The following is a 12,925-nucleotide window of genomic DNA, read 5'->3' as shown; positions in this document are numbered from 1 at the left end:
GATTATTTACAGTGCAGTATTATTTTTTTAATTTATATTAACATTTACTATCGTATTAATAAAATCTGCAAGTAAACAATGGAGACATGTCTCACATATCACCAACTTAAAACAAAAAGGCTGACCATTAATTATTGTATATTCAGTGTATCCACAGCTGTCAATTTCACATGTTCTTTTTAGTGCAGGATGGTTCATCATCACACAACAGAATTAATACAATACAGATTAGACTGGGAAATATAGCAGCCATGTTCATGTTTCTTTATCCCTATACATTTCATCATACTACATTCTATATTATTTGCCAAATCAGTTCCTACATTTTCTCTTAAAAAGGGAATTTTCTGCTGAGGTCACAAACACAAGCGTAAAAAAGCTCAGAAAATCATTAATATTTTCCATTAAACCTGTGACACTAATGTGTTAATATTTCTATATTTACTGTATGTACCTCTGTGTGTTTCCCTCCTCTTATTTCCTCTTGTCATGGCTTAATATTTCCTTTGTGCAATAATAAAAAAGAGTAAGAAATACTGATTCAATATAGAGATTAGTAAACACTGTAAAGAAAAGAGAATAAAACATGTATCCAGTGTTATTTTGGAAACTTCTCTGTATCTGTATCATGTCACCACAAAACAAGAAAATCCTTTGACTAGAATTAAATCAAGTTTGCGATAATTCAAGATTAATTGTTTTTTATTGGTATGTGCAGCTCTTACACATTGCTGGTTGTTTAAACACTGACTCATCTAAAACCCATCGAACTATTATAATGTTCAATTCAATTCAATTTCATTATCATTTTTTGTTGTGTTCAGTGGACGGAGCATCTGTCACTGACCAGCAGGTAACCAGAGAGCTATGCGTTTGTTGTCTGACCAGCAGCACACACTGAACTGTGTTTGTGTGTGTGCACAGCATATGTTGCATTTATATTTGGAGGGCGATGAATGTTTTACTGTTGGCACGGCAACTGGTCTGACGATGACGAGGAGCAGAACAGAGGGACCAGGTGGAGGACAGGTGCTGAGACAACAGGAAGCAGTAAAGCAGAGTCACCGCCTCATAGGCGTATCCCTCCACCAAGCTTAGAGCCCACACCGTGCCTGTCCACACTCGTGATGGTGTGAGTGAAGAGTAGAGAAAACAATACAACCAACTCTATCAGCCACACTAATGTAGAATAAAATGAGTGACACGGTAAAAAGATCTGATGAAAAAGTTCATAAATAACCTGATTGACTGAGGACAGAGGATTTCTGATGTGACTTGACCTTGTTGCCCGTTGTGATCCTGGTTCCTCTGTTTGTCGACTTTATCAGTGAGTTCAATAAGAGAGACTACAGAGTCAGTGTGTATTCATTCATTTGGCTGAGGAACATAAAGCTGCAGCCATGAAAGCAGACAATGCCTCAGACATGGACAGTAGCACAGAGGAAGATGAGGAGGACACGCAGCAAAGGGCCACCAGGCGGGGCCACTGCAGCAAGGACTAAAGCCTGTGTTTATGGGTTAGCCTCATAGACTGTAAAAGGTTAGCCTGCTATACCAGTTGAGCTATACAACGTCCCCAGGAACAACCTTCATAAGTGCTGGTCAGTTTCTTCTTCTTTTGGTCGTATGTGTATCCTCTGTAGTTTCATTGCTTTTATTATGTTGGTACATTTATGTTCAGAAACCCAGCGTCTCTACAACACAGTGAAGACTTCTGGTGGAGCTGTTGACACTGTGACTGAACACCTATTCGAATCCTGACTGGACTGCATCAGCAACCAGCTGGTCACGGAGACAGAGCAGTCCAGCTGAGACCACCAGCTGACCCAACGCTGAACTGGACTGACAGTGAACTGAACTGAGGCTCAGAGAAACAATGACACAGCAGTTTGAATTATTTTATCAAGTGCTATTTACACCAGTGGTTCACATGACAGGAGGAGATAATGTGTTCGTACCAGCAGTAGCCTTTCAGATCACAGCTCCCTCCTCACTGACTGGACCCCACCCTTCACCTGTGGCCTCTCACTAGTGTCCCCTGGTGGCAGTGAGGGGGACATCAGTGAACTGGCTTATAGACTCCCAGTGGGTTTGACTGGGTTTTGCATTGTGTAAACTAATTACATCCAAACCTAGTAATTTTTTTTACTTGTGTATGCACGTTTCATTTCTTTATGTTAATTATTTTGTGAAAACAAGTCATTATCCTGTGGCCACAACATCTTTATACTGTTCACACAAACCTGTTTTATACAAGATGGTCAATTTTAATATTGTGTGCACAAGTCCTATACCTATACATACAAATAAACTAACTGTATACTGGATAATTTTGTGCAAATTATAGTCTCTTGTCTGAAAGATAACAACTTCAAATGTGTTGCTCTTGCACACTAGAAAAATCTGACTTTGAATTAGCATCTTCTTAACCACTTTGAAAATTGTATTTAATGTTATAATAATAATAATACATTTTATTTAATAAAATTTTATTTATACACAGTTGGCTCTGTGGGGACCAGTGCCTTGCTCAGGGACACTGTCGTCATTCATAACTTGGGCCTGTGGTGATCAGCATGAGCCTCACAGCAGATTCTGCAGGATAATGTGACTATCCACCATGGAAGCAGATGTTCCCCGTGTCATCTTGTCACTGCTGGACCACAACTTTACTGTGTGTGGTCCAGAGCTACTGACAACTGATTACAAGACAGAGTTTTTATGAACAGAAGTGACCAAGCACAGAGCCTCTGGTTAAAAGACTTTATGATGATTCTACTGTACAGTGAAATATAGTGGAGAACCTTCACAGAGGGGGGAGGAGCTGCCATCTGAAGGGAAACCATCCAAGTCAACATTGCATAAAGAAATCCAACATCAGAACAAAGCAGAGCAGCAAGATACAGAGAAAATAAACTCACAGTTGAAAGGTTCTGAACAGAGATAGGAGTAAGGTCAAAGGTCATGATGCCCAGAAGAACAACACACTGATCACATTTCCACCGAGCAGGAGTGTGTGGCACTTTTATGGTGTGAGAAACCTCTGAGAGTGTGTGTGTGTGTGTGTGTGTGTGTGTGTGTGTGTGTGTGTGTGTGTGTGTGTGTGTGTGTGTATGTGTATGTGTATGTGTGAGTTGGTTTGTTAGTGTCCTGTGGTTGGTTTGTGTCTCACAACCAGTTTCAACTTCTCTTAGTGTCTTTTAGTCTTAATGCTACATGATATGTGTGTGTGTGTGTGTGTGTGTGTGTGTATGTGTGTGTTTTCACTAATTGCACTTGAGGATGGGGATATGGAGATTACATTGCCAGTCAGATGTCTGTAGGTTATTTGGCATTTTTTTGGAAATGCTTGGGTAAGGTTACAACAAAAATACAGAAACCGGGACTGATTCACCTTCAACACCACCAGCTCAGGACCAACTACAACTCCCATGATGCTCAGCCCTAAGCACACAACAACAGATGTCTGTTTGCCAAGTATCATGTTGCAGTTTTCTGGCTGGACAAAGGGCAGAGCCCCAGGAGCATTCTAGGATCAGAGCTTTGGGGGTGCTGAGTACCCAATGATGGGACCTTATTATCATCATGATTATAATGATTATTATTATTATTATCTGACCTGGCTCTTCCTGCGCTCTCTCCCTCTCTCAATCTTTCTCTCTTCCCCTTGGCACTGACAATCATACACAAATATATTGTAATCAAAAAGAAAATAAGACATCATTGGTCAGCCAGCTGAATTTTGTCAGCAGCTTCTACTTGACCACATATTCACAATTTGCTCTGTTGCCTTTAGAAAAGAAAGGTGGTGCAGGCATCTGGTTAGGAGGCTCCCTGGCAGCTGCCACTGGATGATTATCAGGCCCTGGGGTAGACTCTGAATACGTTGACTTGTGAAACTAGAAAATGCTTCTAGGGAAGGGGACCAGTCTGGAACTGTTTGACCTGCAGCCACCTTGGATAAGGGGAAGACGATTGACAGATTATTGTGAATTCAGTACCGTATGTGAGCAGAGAGAGGAGAGAATATACAGTGAAGCTAGCTGATACTAAATAAATATTAGGTCCAGCCAGATACTTGCTTTAGTTCTGATCTTTACTGTTTAAACCTACACTAGCAGAAGCAGAAGTCTTGCATTGGATTTTGCTGAGGGCTCTTTGGAGTCCAGAGCTTTAAACTGTGGCATTGATTGCACAGAGACAGTTGGAGTTGTTGGAGAGAGATCAGGGAGGCAGTGGGATGCAGGCAGGAGGAGGATATGACGGCAACCTCCTGGTGAGGACCTTCACAACAGGCAGAAGGACTGCAGACGTACTCACTCACTCTCGGTGCCATTTCTTCAAGGAATGAGGACACTTGAAATATATGGTGTGCCTGATGGGACGTCCCACCCTGAGCTTCACGCCATTAGAATAAAGGTTACAATGTTTCTGATACCTCTTCATTATAAACATCTATGGTTTCACATCCTGAGCTGGTCGAGATGAGTTGAATCTCCATCCGATCAAAACATAATAAAAAATATTCGGAAAAAAAAAAGTTAGGTTAAAAAAAACACAGTAGGTCAAACAAAACAGTGAAGCATATTGACACGTGCGATCACTTCTGATCAAAACAAAGAACATGGAGGAGAGTGAGAGGAGTCAGTGGAGAGAGATGCCAGTGATATCATGTAAAGAGAGACTCTGTGACAATTTACAGACGACGGTCACACTGCAGCGGATTCACCTGAGTGTTGAACAGTGGCAGAGTCAGGCTGAGGACACAGTGACGCTGTCCGATGTGTTCGCCGACAGGCTGGATTTTAAATTCACCGGAGAGAAACACCGTCTGCTTTCACACACACAGACACACACACATGCTCAAAGCTAACTCTGTATTGTACCTTCAGTGAGTCATTAGCTTTAGATTTAGTGTTACGCAGCTGATGCACACTCTCAGCTCTGACTGAGACTAAACTGCTGGAGAACCATACTGTCACCATGTCATGTCTCCAGTGTGCCTCAAGCCTGTATGTGTCTGTATGTGACTCCAACTATCCCATCAGCAGTTTTCCTTCAGAGTGGTTCAGTGAGTGAACAGCAAAACAATTAAGGTGTGTATTTGGTCTGTAGGTCAATTTGAACCTGATTTTAACAACTGTCCCCAAACTCCACACGGGAACTTTAAACTTCCTGTTCACTGACATCCAGCAGTGCTTTTAGCAGGTCCTAGACCTGAAGTCAGGCCATGATCAAAGCCGTCAACTCAACTGTTTGAGAACTCAGGTATTACTGCAGTATCACTGTGTACATCCTACTTTTCCACTGGTTAACACACATATTTCAAATGCACAGTATGACAGCTCCTCAGTAAAGTGACACTGTCTAATGAAATGATACATCATTTCAGAGCCAGGACGAACACGACGTCCACCATCGAGAGGAGAAGTGTTTTTTTTTGTAGTTTTTTTTTTTTGTACATTCTGTGCAAAGTTAGACAAAGAGTTGTCCACATATCATCATCATCATCATCGTCGTCGTCATCAGTCTCCGTTTCACCTCTGTCTACACATGAGCGTTCAGTCAACTTTCTTCTATTTACAGTTAGTTTCTAAGACGTTAGTACCATCGTCTCTCAGCAGGACTAAGACATTCTTCAGAGGGACAAAATCCACCTTCAAACAGAACTCATCATTTTCACTCATGGCTCTGAGACAATATGCACCATTTGGCATCCCCACCTCCTGAAGGTGTGTACAATCTCATACAGATCAGCCTCGTCAGACAAAAATAGCAACCTTCCATTAAATTACAAGATATTCTCTTATAATTTAGTTTTGGTGATTAGATCATATCTTGGAATAAATCTTACGATTTAATTAAGAGAGGAGCAGCCATCACTGACTCCTGAGAAAATTATTGTGAGGAACATTCAGTGAGAAACATTCAGATAACATTAATAGTTATAACTTAGCATCACGGTCATAGCTATGACAATACATGATTTGCTCAGGTTTAATTATGAGAAAACGTTTTTATATATGTATTAAATATTTTGAAATATGTCTTAATTATTCTAGAAGTCTTAATTCCTGAGAAGAAAAGAGCAAAAAATTAATTAAATAATAAGCTTGATAATCACTGATCAATATTCTGTGATCAAAAAAGAAATTACAGAATATTTAGTGTAACTTGTGCATCAGTTACAGTTCAACTTCTTTAATACATAAAATGTATTAATGATTTTTTGCTCCTGCAGTGGTAATGACTGGCCGGTGATTACATCATATTTTACATAAATCAAAGCAAAACAAATGTTACCTTCATGCTACCTGGGTATTAGAGGTTAATAGAGGCTGCTGTGATGTTTTCAGGAGGTGGTGGTCTGATCTCATTTCCGAAATCCCTGATAATCATATGAAACTGCCGTCAGATAGGAACATGAATCCCATCTGAAGGTGGATTTCACCTCGTCCTTCAGTTTTAAAAACAACCTGCTGCTATTCAGCTGTCTATTTAAAAGGCATTCAGCAGGTAAAAAAAACACAGGGCACACAGTGAAAGAGGAGGGAAGAGGGGAGAGGGAATAGAAAAATAAAAATAAAAAACTGTGGCAGACACAACTAGACGATCACCTCACTTCACTCTGTGGCAGAGAAACATAAAAAATGTAAAAAATAAAGTTTCAGAGGAGGAGGGGCACCAGGTGAGGAGGAGGAAGGCAGAGAGAAAGAGGAGGAGTAAGAGGAGGAGGAGGAGGAGGTCTGGGACAACGTTTCTCAGTCTCAGAAGAATTTGTCGTCGATGCGGAAGTGAGGTCGCGTGACGTCGTCGGGGTTGATGAAGACCGAGATGGATTTCCCAGGATTCTCCGTGACGAGCTGCTGGAGCTTCTTGGCCAGCCGGTCGTCCGGTTGATTCTCCCCGCCGGCATCAGACTGTGGTGACGGCAGGTTGTTGGAACTGCCTCGCCACTGCAGTTCCACTGTCAGCCTGTTGGCGGCCTTGGCGTGTTCGATGGTGGTGCGGAGGTGCTCGGCCGGGTCGGAGCGCACCGAGGAGAGTTTGCGGGCGTGCAGCATGGCCGTCTCGTCCGACAGGTGCTCCAGCATGTTGCACTGAGGAATGAAGTAATTAGGACACATCTTGTTGACAAGGCAGTGCTGCAGGTCGTCGATCAGGCCCAGCAGGAAGTGGGCGGAGAAGTCGTCCTGCGCCAGGTAGTTGGCAGGGAGGCGGTCACACGCCCACAGCATGATACTACGGAGGTGGTAGGGGCTGATGGCTTTGGGGCGGGACAGTAGCTTGATGATTATAGCTTTACAGGCCTGGTAGGCCTGCATCAGGCTGGAGGAGATACACTTCTTCAGCTGCACCTCGCTGCGGGCGAATGACAGGCGCCACTCGTTCTCCTTGCGGCCTTTGTAGGAGCAGGCGGGAACAAGATAGAAGCCGCTGATCACCTCCTCCTCTGTGATCTTCCCATCCCAGAAATGGTTCTCCATCAGCCAGCTCTGAGCAACTGCCGGCCAGCCTTTAAAGGACACCACAGGGACGATGTCGTACAGCATCCGACTGCTCCCAACGCCCAGGATGACCGAGATGATGGTGCCATTCCTCTCCACCTTCTCCACTCGGGGCATCCCTCTCTGCGGCTTCTTCTGCACCTCCAGCAGCACCAAGGAGATGGACTGGTAGAACCAGTCGGCCACCAGCGTCGGAGAGAAGAAGTAGTTGGTGGTCCCGTTGATGTGGTCAACGATGGTGCAGCAGTCCTTCCACTTGTTGATGGTTACTTCATCAAACAGGCGCAGGCTGAGCCAGGAGTGGCCCAGGGCTGAGTGCCTCATATCCAGGGTCACCGGCTGGTTGCGGTCATGGAGTTTGAGTGCTGGGACCAGCAGAGTGAAGTCCATGTCGTAGTCTGTGCCACGGGCGTAGACGCTCAGCTCATCCAGGTCCATATCCACCACACCCTCCCGCACCCCGCCCGAGAGGAGGAGGTACTCGTTGGCCACTGGGAGCTTCTGGTCCAACTTCTGGACCATTCCTGAGTTACAGAAGACATAAGAGTGATCATCATATTAAGTTACTACATATTTTCAGGCAGTGCCCCCTTGGATCAAAAGGTTTAGCATCGGGGCAATGTGGAGCATGATCTATATCGATGTTCGGCCCAGATGATCTGCTGATGCGAGGGGTTTACAGATCAAGTCTCTAACCTTACTAACTGCTCACAGACTCATCAGAGGCCATGAATTGAAGATTTGAGGAGGTGCTTCAGTTGATGTGGAACCAGTGATCCCTGGGTTTTGTTATCTAGACATCTCTTCATTTTGTAAAACTACCTAACACAACACATAATGTCTCATCAACGTACTATTGAATTATTACTGAGTAAGTTAGTTCCTGAGGCTTTTTCTCTTGTGGTGTAAACCCAGTTTAAATATTTATGCCTCTGTGCCACAACAGTCAGGGCTGGAGGAATTTTATTTTCAGGTTGTCTGTTCACTAGGACTCAAGGATGAACTGATTAGATTTTGAAGTCAAAGGTCACAGTGATCCCACCTCGACTCAATGATGAACACCCAGAGGAAATTTCTTATAATGCTACATCAATTAGATCTTCATTTATGGCATGGATGGGATTAAGAACATCAGCGGTTTATGCTCTTCCCTTTCTAGGGTTTGGTAGTAGGGTGGTGGGTAATGGCTCAGCCTGTGTTAATTCCTCTTGCTGTTTTCTTGAGAGCACTATCTGTCACTTGACTCTGCAACTGCTGCCACACAAATTTACCCATTACAGAAACCTACCAAACCCAATGATGTACTGATCATTTTTGGTTGCATTGCAGATGGTGCATCAACCTCACACACTTTGTAGAAGTTCCACACAGCTACATATTGATCTGATTTGAGGTTTTAAAGTTATAGCCAGGTAACTAGAACCGTTAATACCAATCTACTGACATATAAATAATATTTATATATATATATATATATATATTTTTTTTTACAAAGATCATTTGACCTATCATAACACTGACCTCCATGGGGTTTTCAAATTGTGCTCCACATGCCCCCAAACATTTTGTTTTATTAATCAAGAGAACAGCAAATATGAGGTTAGCCTACACTTTGACTGGTTGACTTTGTGTACGACAACAACAGTAAACTCAACCCAGGTGCAAACTGTAAGTGCCCTCTTAGCGTCTGCCTTTACCCAGTCCTGACTGACTGAAAATATAATATAATTCTGAACCTGTTCACCCAAAAACCTACTGGTTGACACTGCATTTCCTCACTGTGTAATGTTTGAGGCCGATCAAATGAGCAGTTGTTGATAAAAAAAAAACTATGGTCAGAAAGAGATTCCTACATCTAGTTAAACTTAAGACAAGAAAACTATTCGGTATCACCTGGCTGTCAGCTGATTCAATAGTGGAATCACTTTGGGTTTTCAATTAATTTGCTGACAATTAGAGAGATATAGAGATACTTAAGACACACAATTTGAGGTCAAGGCGTGAGACAAATGATGGCTCTTTGAGGACACAATTAAACAACTATGGGTCCTTAAGCACAGGGACTGCAGACTCTAACAAAGCAATAAATCCTACACTGCTCCAATTTCACCAAAGTTAGAGCCATGAAGTCATTTTTTACCCTGTCACTCTTGTCACTGATCTAAATAAACTCCACATGACAAACACAAGCTGTGAAAACATTCGGACCAGTTGTTGTTCCCTGTCTGGATGTTTCAGAGACTCCAGTTATTTCTGTGTGGACGTCAGACAGGATGAGACAGATCTGTCCACACACTGATGGTGAGTTTGGTTGAGTGGTTGAGTGTGTGTGTGTGTGTGTGTGTGTGTGTGTGTGTGTGTGTGTGTGTGTGTGTGTGTGTGTGTGTGTGTGTGTGTGTGTGTGTGTGTCTCTTAATCCAGATCTTGGAGGAGGTCCAGCAATATAAAGAAACCCTGACAGGAAATGTTTTGCTGATCAGATCTCACATTCCCACATCCTGCATTTTTCCTCTTCCTCTCACTCAGTTTCACTTTCTCTCTGCTGTTAATAATGTTTTATGAAAGTAGTGGAGCGGCCTCACTCTGTCAGGACACACAGTCTCATACATCATTAACTCTGCAGGAGGGGTCAACGACGTCTGACTGGATCTTTCAGAGATGCACCAAAGATTATTGAGGATCAATGAATCACATCACTTAATAGTAGATTAGCTGTGATTGTGAATACACAGAATTCCCATCTCTATGATCGCGGCCTGCAAATCACGTCCTCCAGACATAACACAACAAAATATGAGAATGAACCAAAAGACAGTGAGATCTCAACAATCTGTAGGTTTGTTACAAGCCAAGTACTGTTACATGGATCTTACATGAGTCTACAGTCAACTTGGGTACAACATTGAGTTTGCTGATTGCAGACTGGATGTTGATAACTGCTGCTGAATCCAATCCAGACTTTGACATAAATCAGTAGACTATAATGTCATCAACGTGCATCATCCATCTGTACTGGTATGATGGTGGACAATGAATGTGACATTTCATGCTGCACTCCAATTGGTTGGTGAGTAAACAAAGGCCACATTATGATACGGTCAACCTATATTTCTGCCACTATCAGAATTTTATCAGGTCACAAGACAGCAGCCATCTTTGAACCCCCCTAATACAGCAACATGGGGCCGAGCTGCTTTCAGTACAGCCCATAACTGAACTTCTGGCTGCGTCCAGATCAACTGTGCTGATTTAGCAGGGTGGTCCAAGCACACCTCAATCCAAAGTTATCCATTATTCATATGAAACATTAGTTGTGGATTTTGGCCTCGTGGTGAAAGATAAATAACTGATATAATTTTTTATTAGGCTACCTCAAGCCTTCAAAGGTGATTGTCTGCTGTGTCTAGGTCTAACATCACAGTAAACTGAATATGTTGAGGTTTTTCACTACCGCTGATGCAACAAGATCTTCGGCAATGACACTTTCTCTGGGATATTGTCTTTTGGTGGTTTGTAATCTAAACAATTCAGGAACTCATCTGTTGATTCAACCTGACATCTTGGACCAAATTTCATTTTCTCACTGTACCTGAAAGCAGCTTGTTCTGACTGTTTTTGTACTTATAACCCAGTAGTAGGCCTACACATCTAACCTGGGGAAAGTCTTTGAAGCGGATGGACATATATTCAAACCATAACAGGTTAAATGATCTGACAAACAACATGAGGTAAAGCCATAGAAAAGGGTAAAGCCTATGCTGCTGCACAGGTAGACCCGCCTCTACACCTTCACGGAACAAACAACCGCATCCTGAATCACGGCTCAGATCAAGCATCGCGCACTGATCCTCCAGCTCCACACCTGACTGACTGCACCTGCGTCTCCACCGACTCTCTGATATTAGATAACACAAAGGTCTGAGGGATCAGAGTGGGCATTACGGAACTGGCACCGTTTACCGTAAACCCGTTAAATAACGGGTTTCATTGTGTGTGTGTGTGTGTGTGTGTGTGTGTGTGTGTGTGTGTGTGTGTGTGTGTGTGTGTGTGTGTGTGTGTGTGTGTGTGTGTGTGTGTGTGTGTGTGTGTTTTTCCTCCCTCACCCAGCATAGAGAAGATGAAGTCCTTGGCCGTGTGGATCTCCAGCGCCCGCTGGTCGTCGTACTCCCGCTGGTCGTGCTTGCTGAACTCCTGGATGAGCCGGTTCAGGTCCTCCATGCGGGCCGCCGACCTGAAGTCGAGCTCGGGCCCGGCTGCTCCGCCGCCGTGCGGCAGCCGTCCGGCGGCCATGGTGGGGCTGTTCCCGAGGCTGCCCGCCGAGCCAGCCCGACCGGAGAGAGCAGGGGCCGCCATCTTTCCTCCGCGGTCACGCACAGGCTTACTGCTGCTGGTCCTGCTGCTGCTTCTGCGGGCTGCACCGAACCGAGCCGAGTCAGGCGACACCAAACACAACCACCGGAAACAAAGGCGCCACTTCCGGTGCTCACAACCTTCAAAGTAATGCGTTTCTTCTTGCGGGGTGTGGGAGGGTTGCTGCCACTGAGTTAAATAAATTGTTTTGTTCAACCAATCATACTGCTTTATTCTAAGGCTTCAAACTAAATTCCAGTTTATTTCAAAACAATCTCTCAAAATGTTTCCTGGAAAGGAAAACATTATATGATAGTAAGGCAAGGCAATTATTTGTGTAGCACAATTTACACACCAGACAATTTACAGAGAGTGTTTTATTTTTATTCCCCTTGTCATGAAAACTGAACTAAAACCAGAAAATTTAGATTTTTTCTTTCTTTTCCTTTTTTATTTATTTCTAACTTCTAAAATACAAAGTTTATTTATTTTCACGTTATTCCTCCATTGTTATTTCCACGTAAGTCCCAAGGCATTAAAGAATCAAGTTTAAATTTAACGTGTTATTAAAATGATACAAGAATACAAATACTACAGAATATTTATAACCCAAGCTAGGTAAAAATGAAAGAAAAGAAAACTGACTGAACAAAGAACAGACAAAGCATAATTAAGATGCGTATGTGTATACATCATAGATCAATATCTATGTGTATTATTATTATTATTATTATTATTATTATTATTATTATTATTATTATTATTATTATTATTATTATTATTATTATTGTATAATAAGAGATTGAAACATAGTGGTCTATGTTTAACTCGTATATTAATATAAAACTAATAATAGTAATAATTTTCTAATAACAATAAGAGTAGATTTAATACATTTTACTGCGAAAGTCCTAGACGGAAGTTTTAGTATGTGTTTTTAACATTAATGCAGACTTTTATTTAATTACAGGAGTTGTGCAGTTTCGGTGTCTGTCCTCCAGGTGTCGCCTGCCCCCCGGCCGGAGCTGAGCGGCGTTGACCCGGACATGAACGTCCTGCTGCGGGTA

At 42.8% G+C, this 12,925-nt stretch overlaps 1 protein-coding gene across 1 annotated transcript; it reads right to left on the bottom strand.

The window, feature by feature from the left end:
* Positions 1–3,626: 3,626 nt before the first annotated feature.
* Positions 3,627–11,870, bottom strand: LOC310995547 (nucleotidyltransferase MB21D2). The gene is made up of 2 exons (XM_083984634.1): positions 11,612–11,870; positions 3,627–8,032 (listed from the first exon to the last, which is right to left on the bottom strand). The coding sequence occupies exons 1-2, from the start codon at positions 11,859–11,861 to the stop codon at positions 6,768–6,770; spliced, it is 1,515 nt and encodes a 504-aa protein (XP_083840760.1). The 5' UTR covers positions 11,862–11,870; the 3' UTR covers positions 3,627–6,767.
* Between the last annotated feature and the right edge of the window lie 1,055 nt (positions 11,871–12,925).

This window comes from Trachurus trachurus (genome assembly GCF_905171665.1).
Source record: "Trachurus trachurus genome assembly, chromosome: 13".
NCBI lineage: Eukaryota > Metazoa > Chordata > Actinopteri > Carangiformes > Carangidae > Trachurus > Trachurus trachurus.
This window is presented reverse-complemented; position numbering and strand designations above follow the sequence as displayed.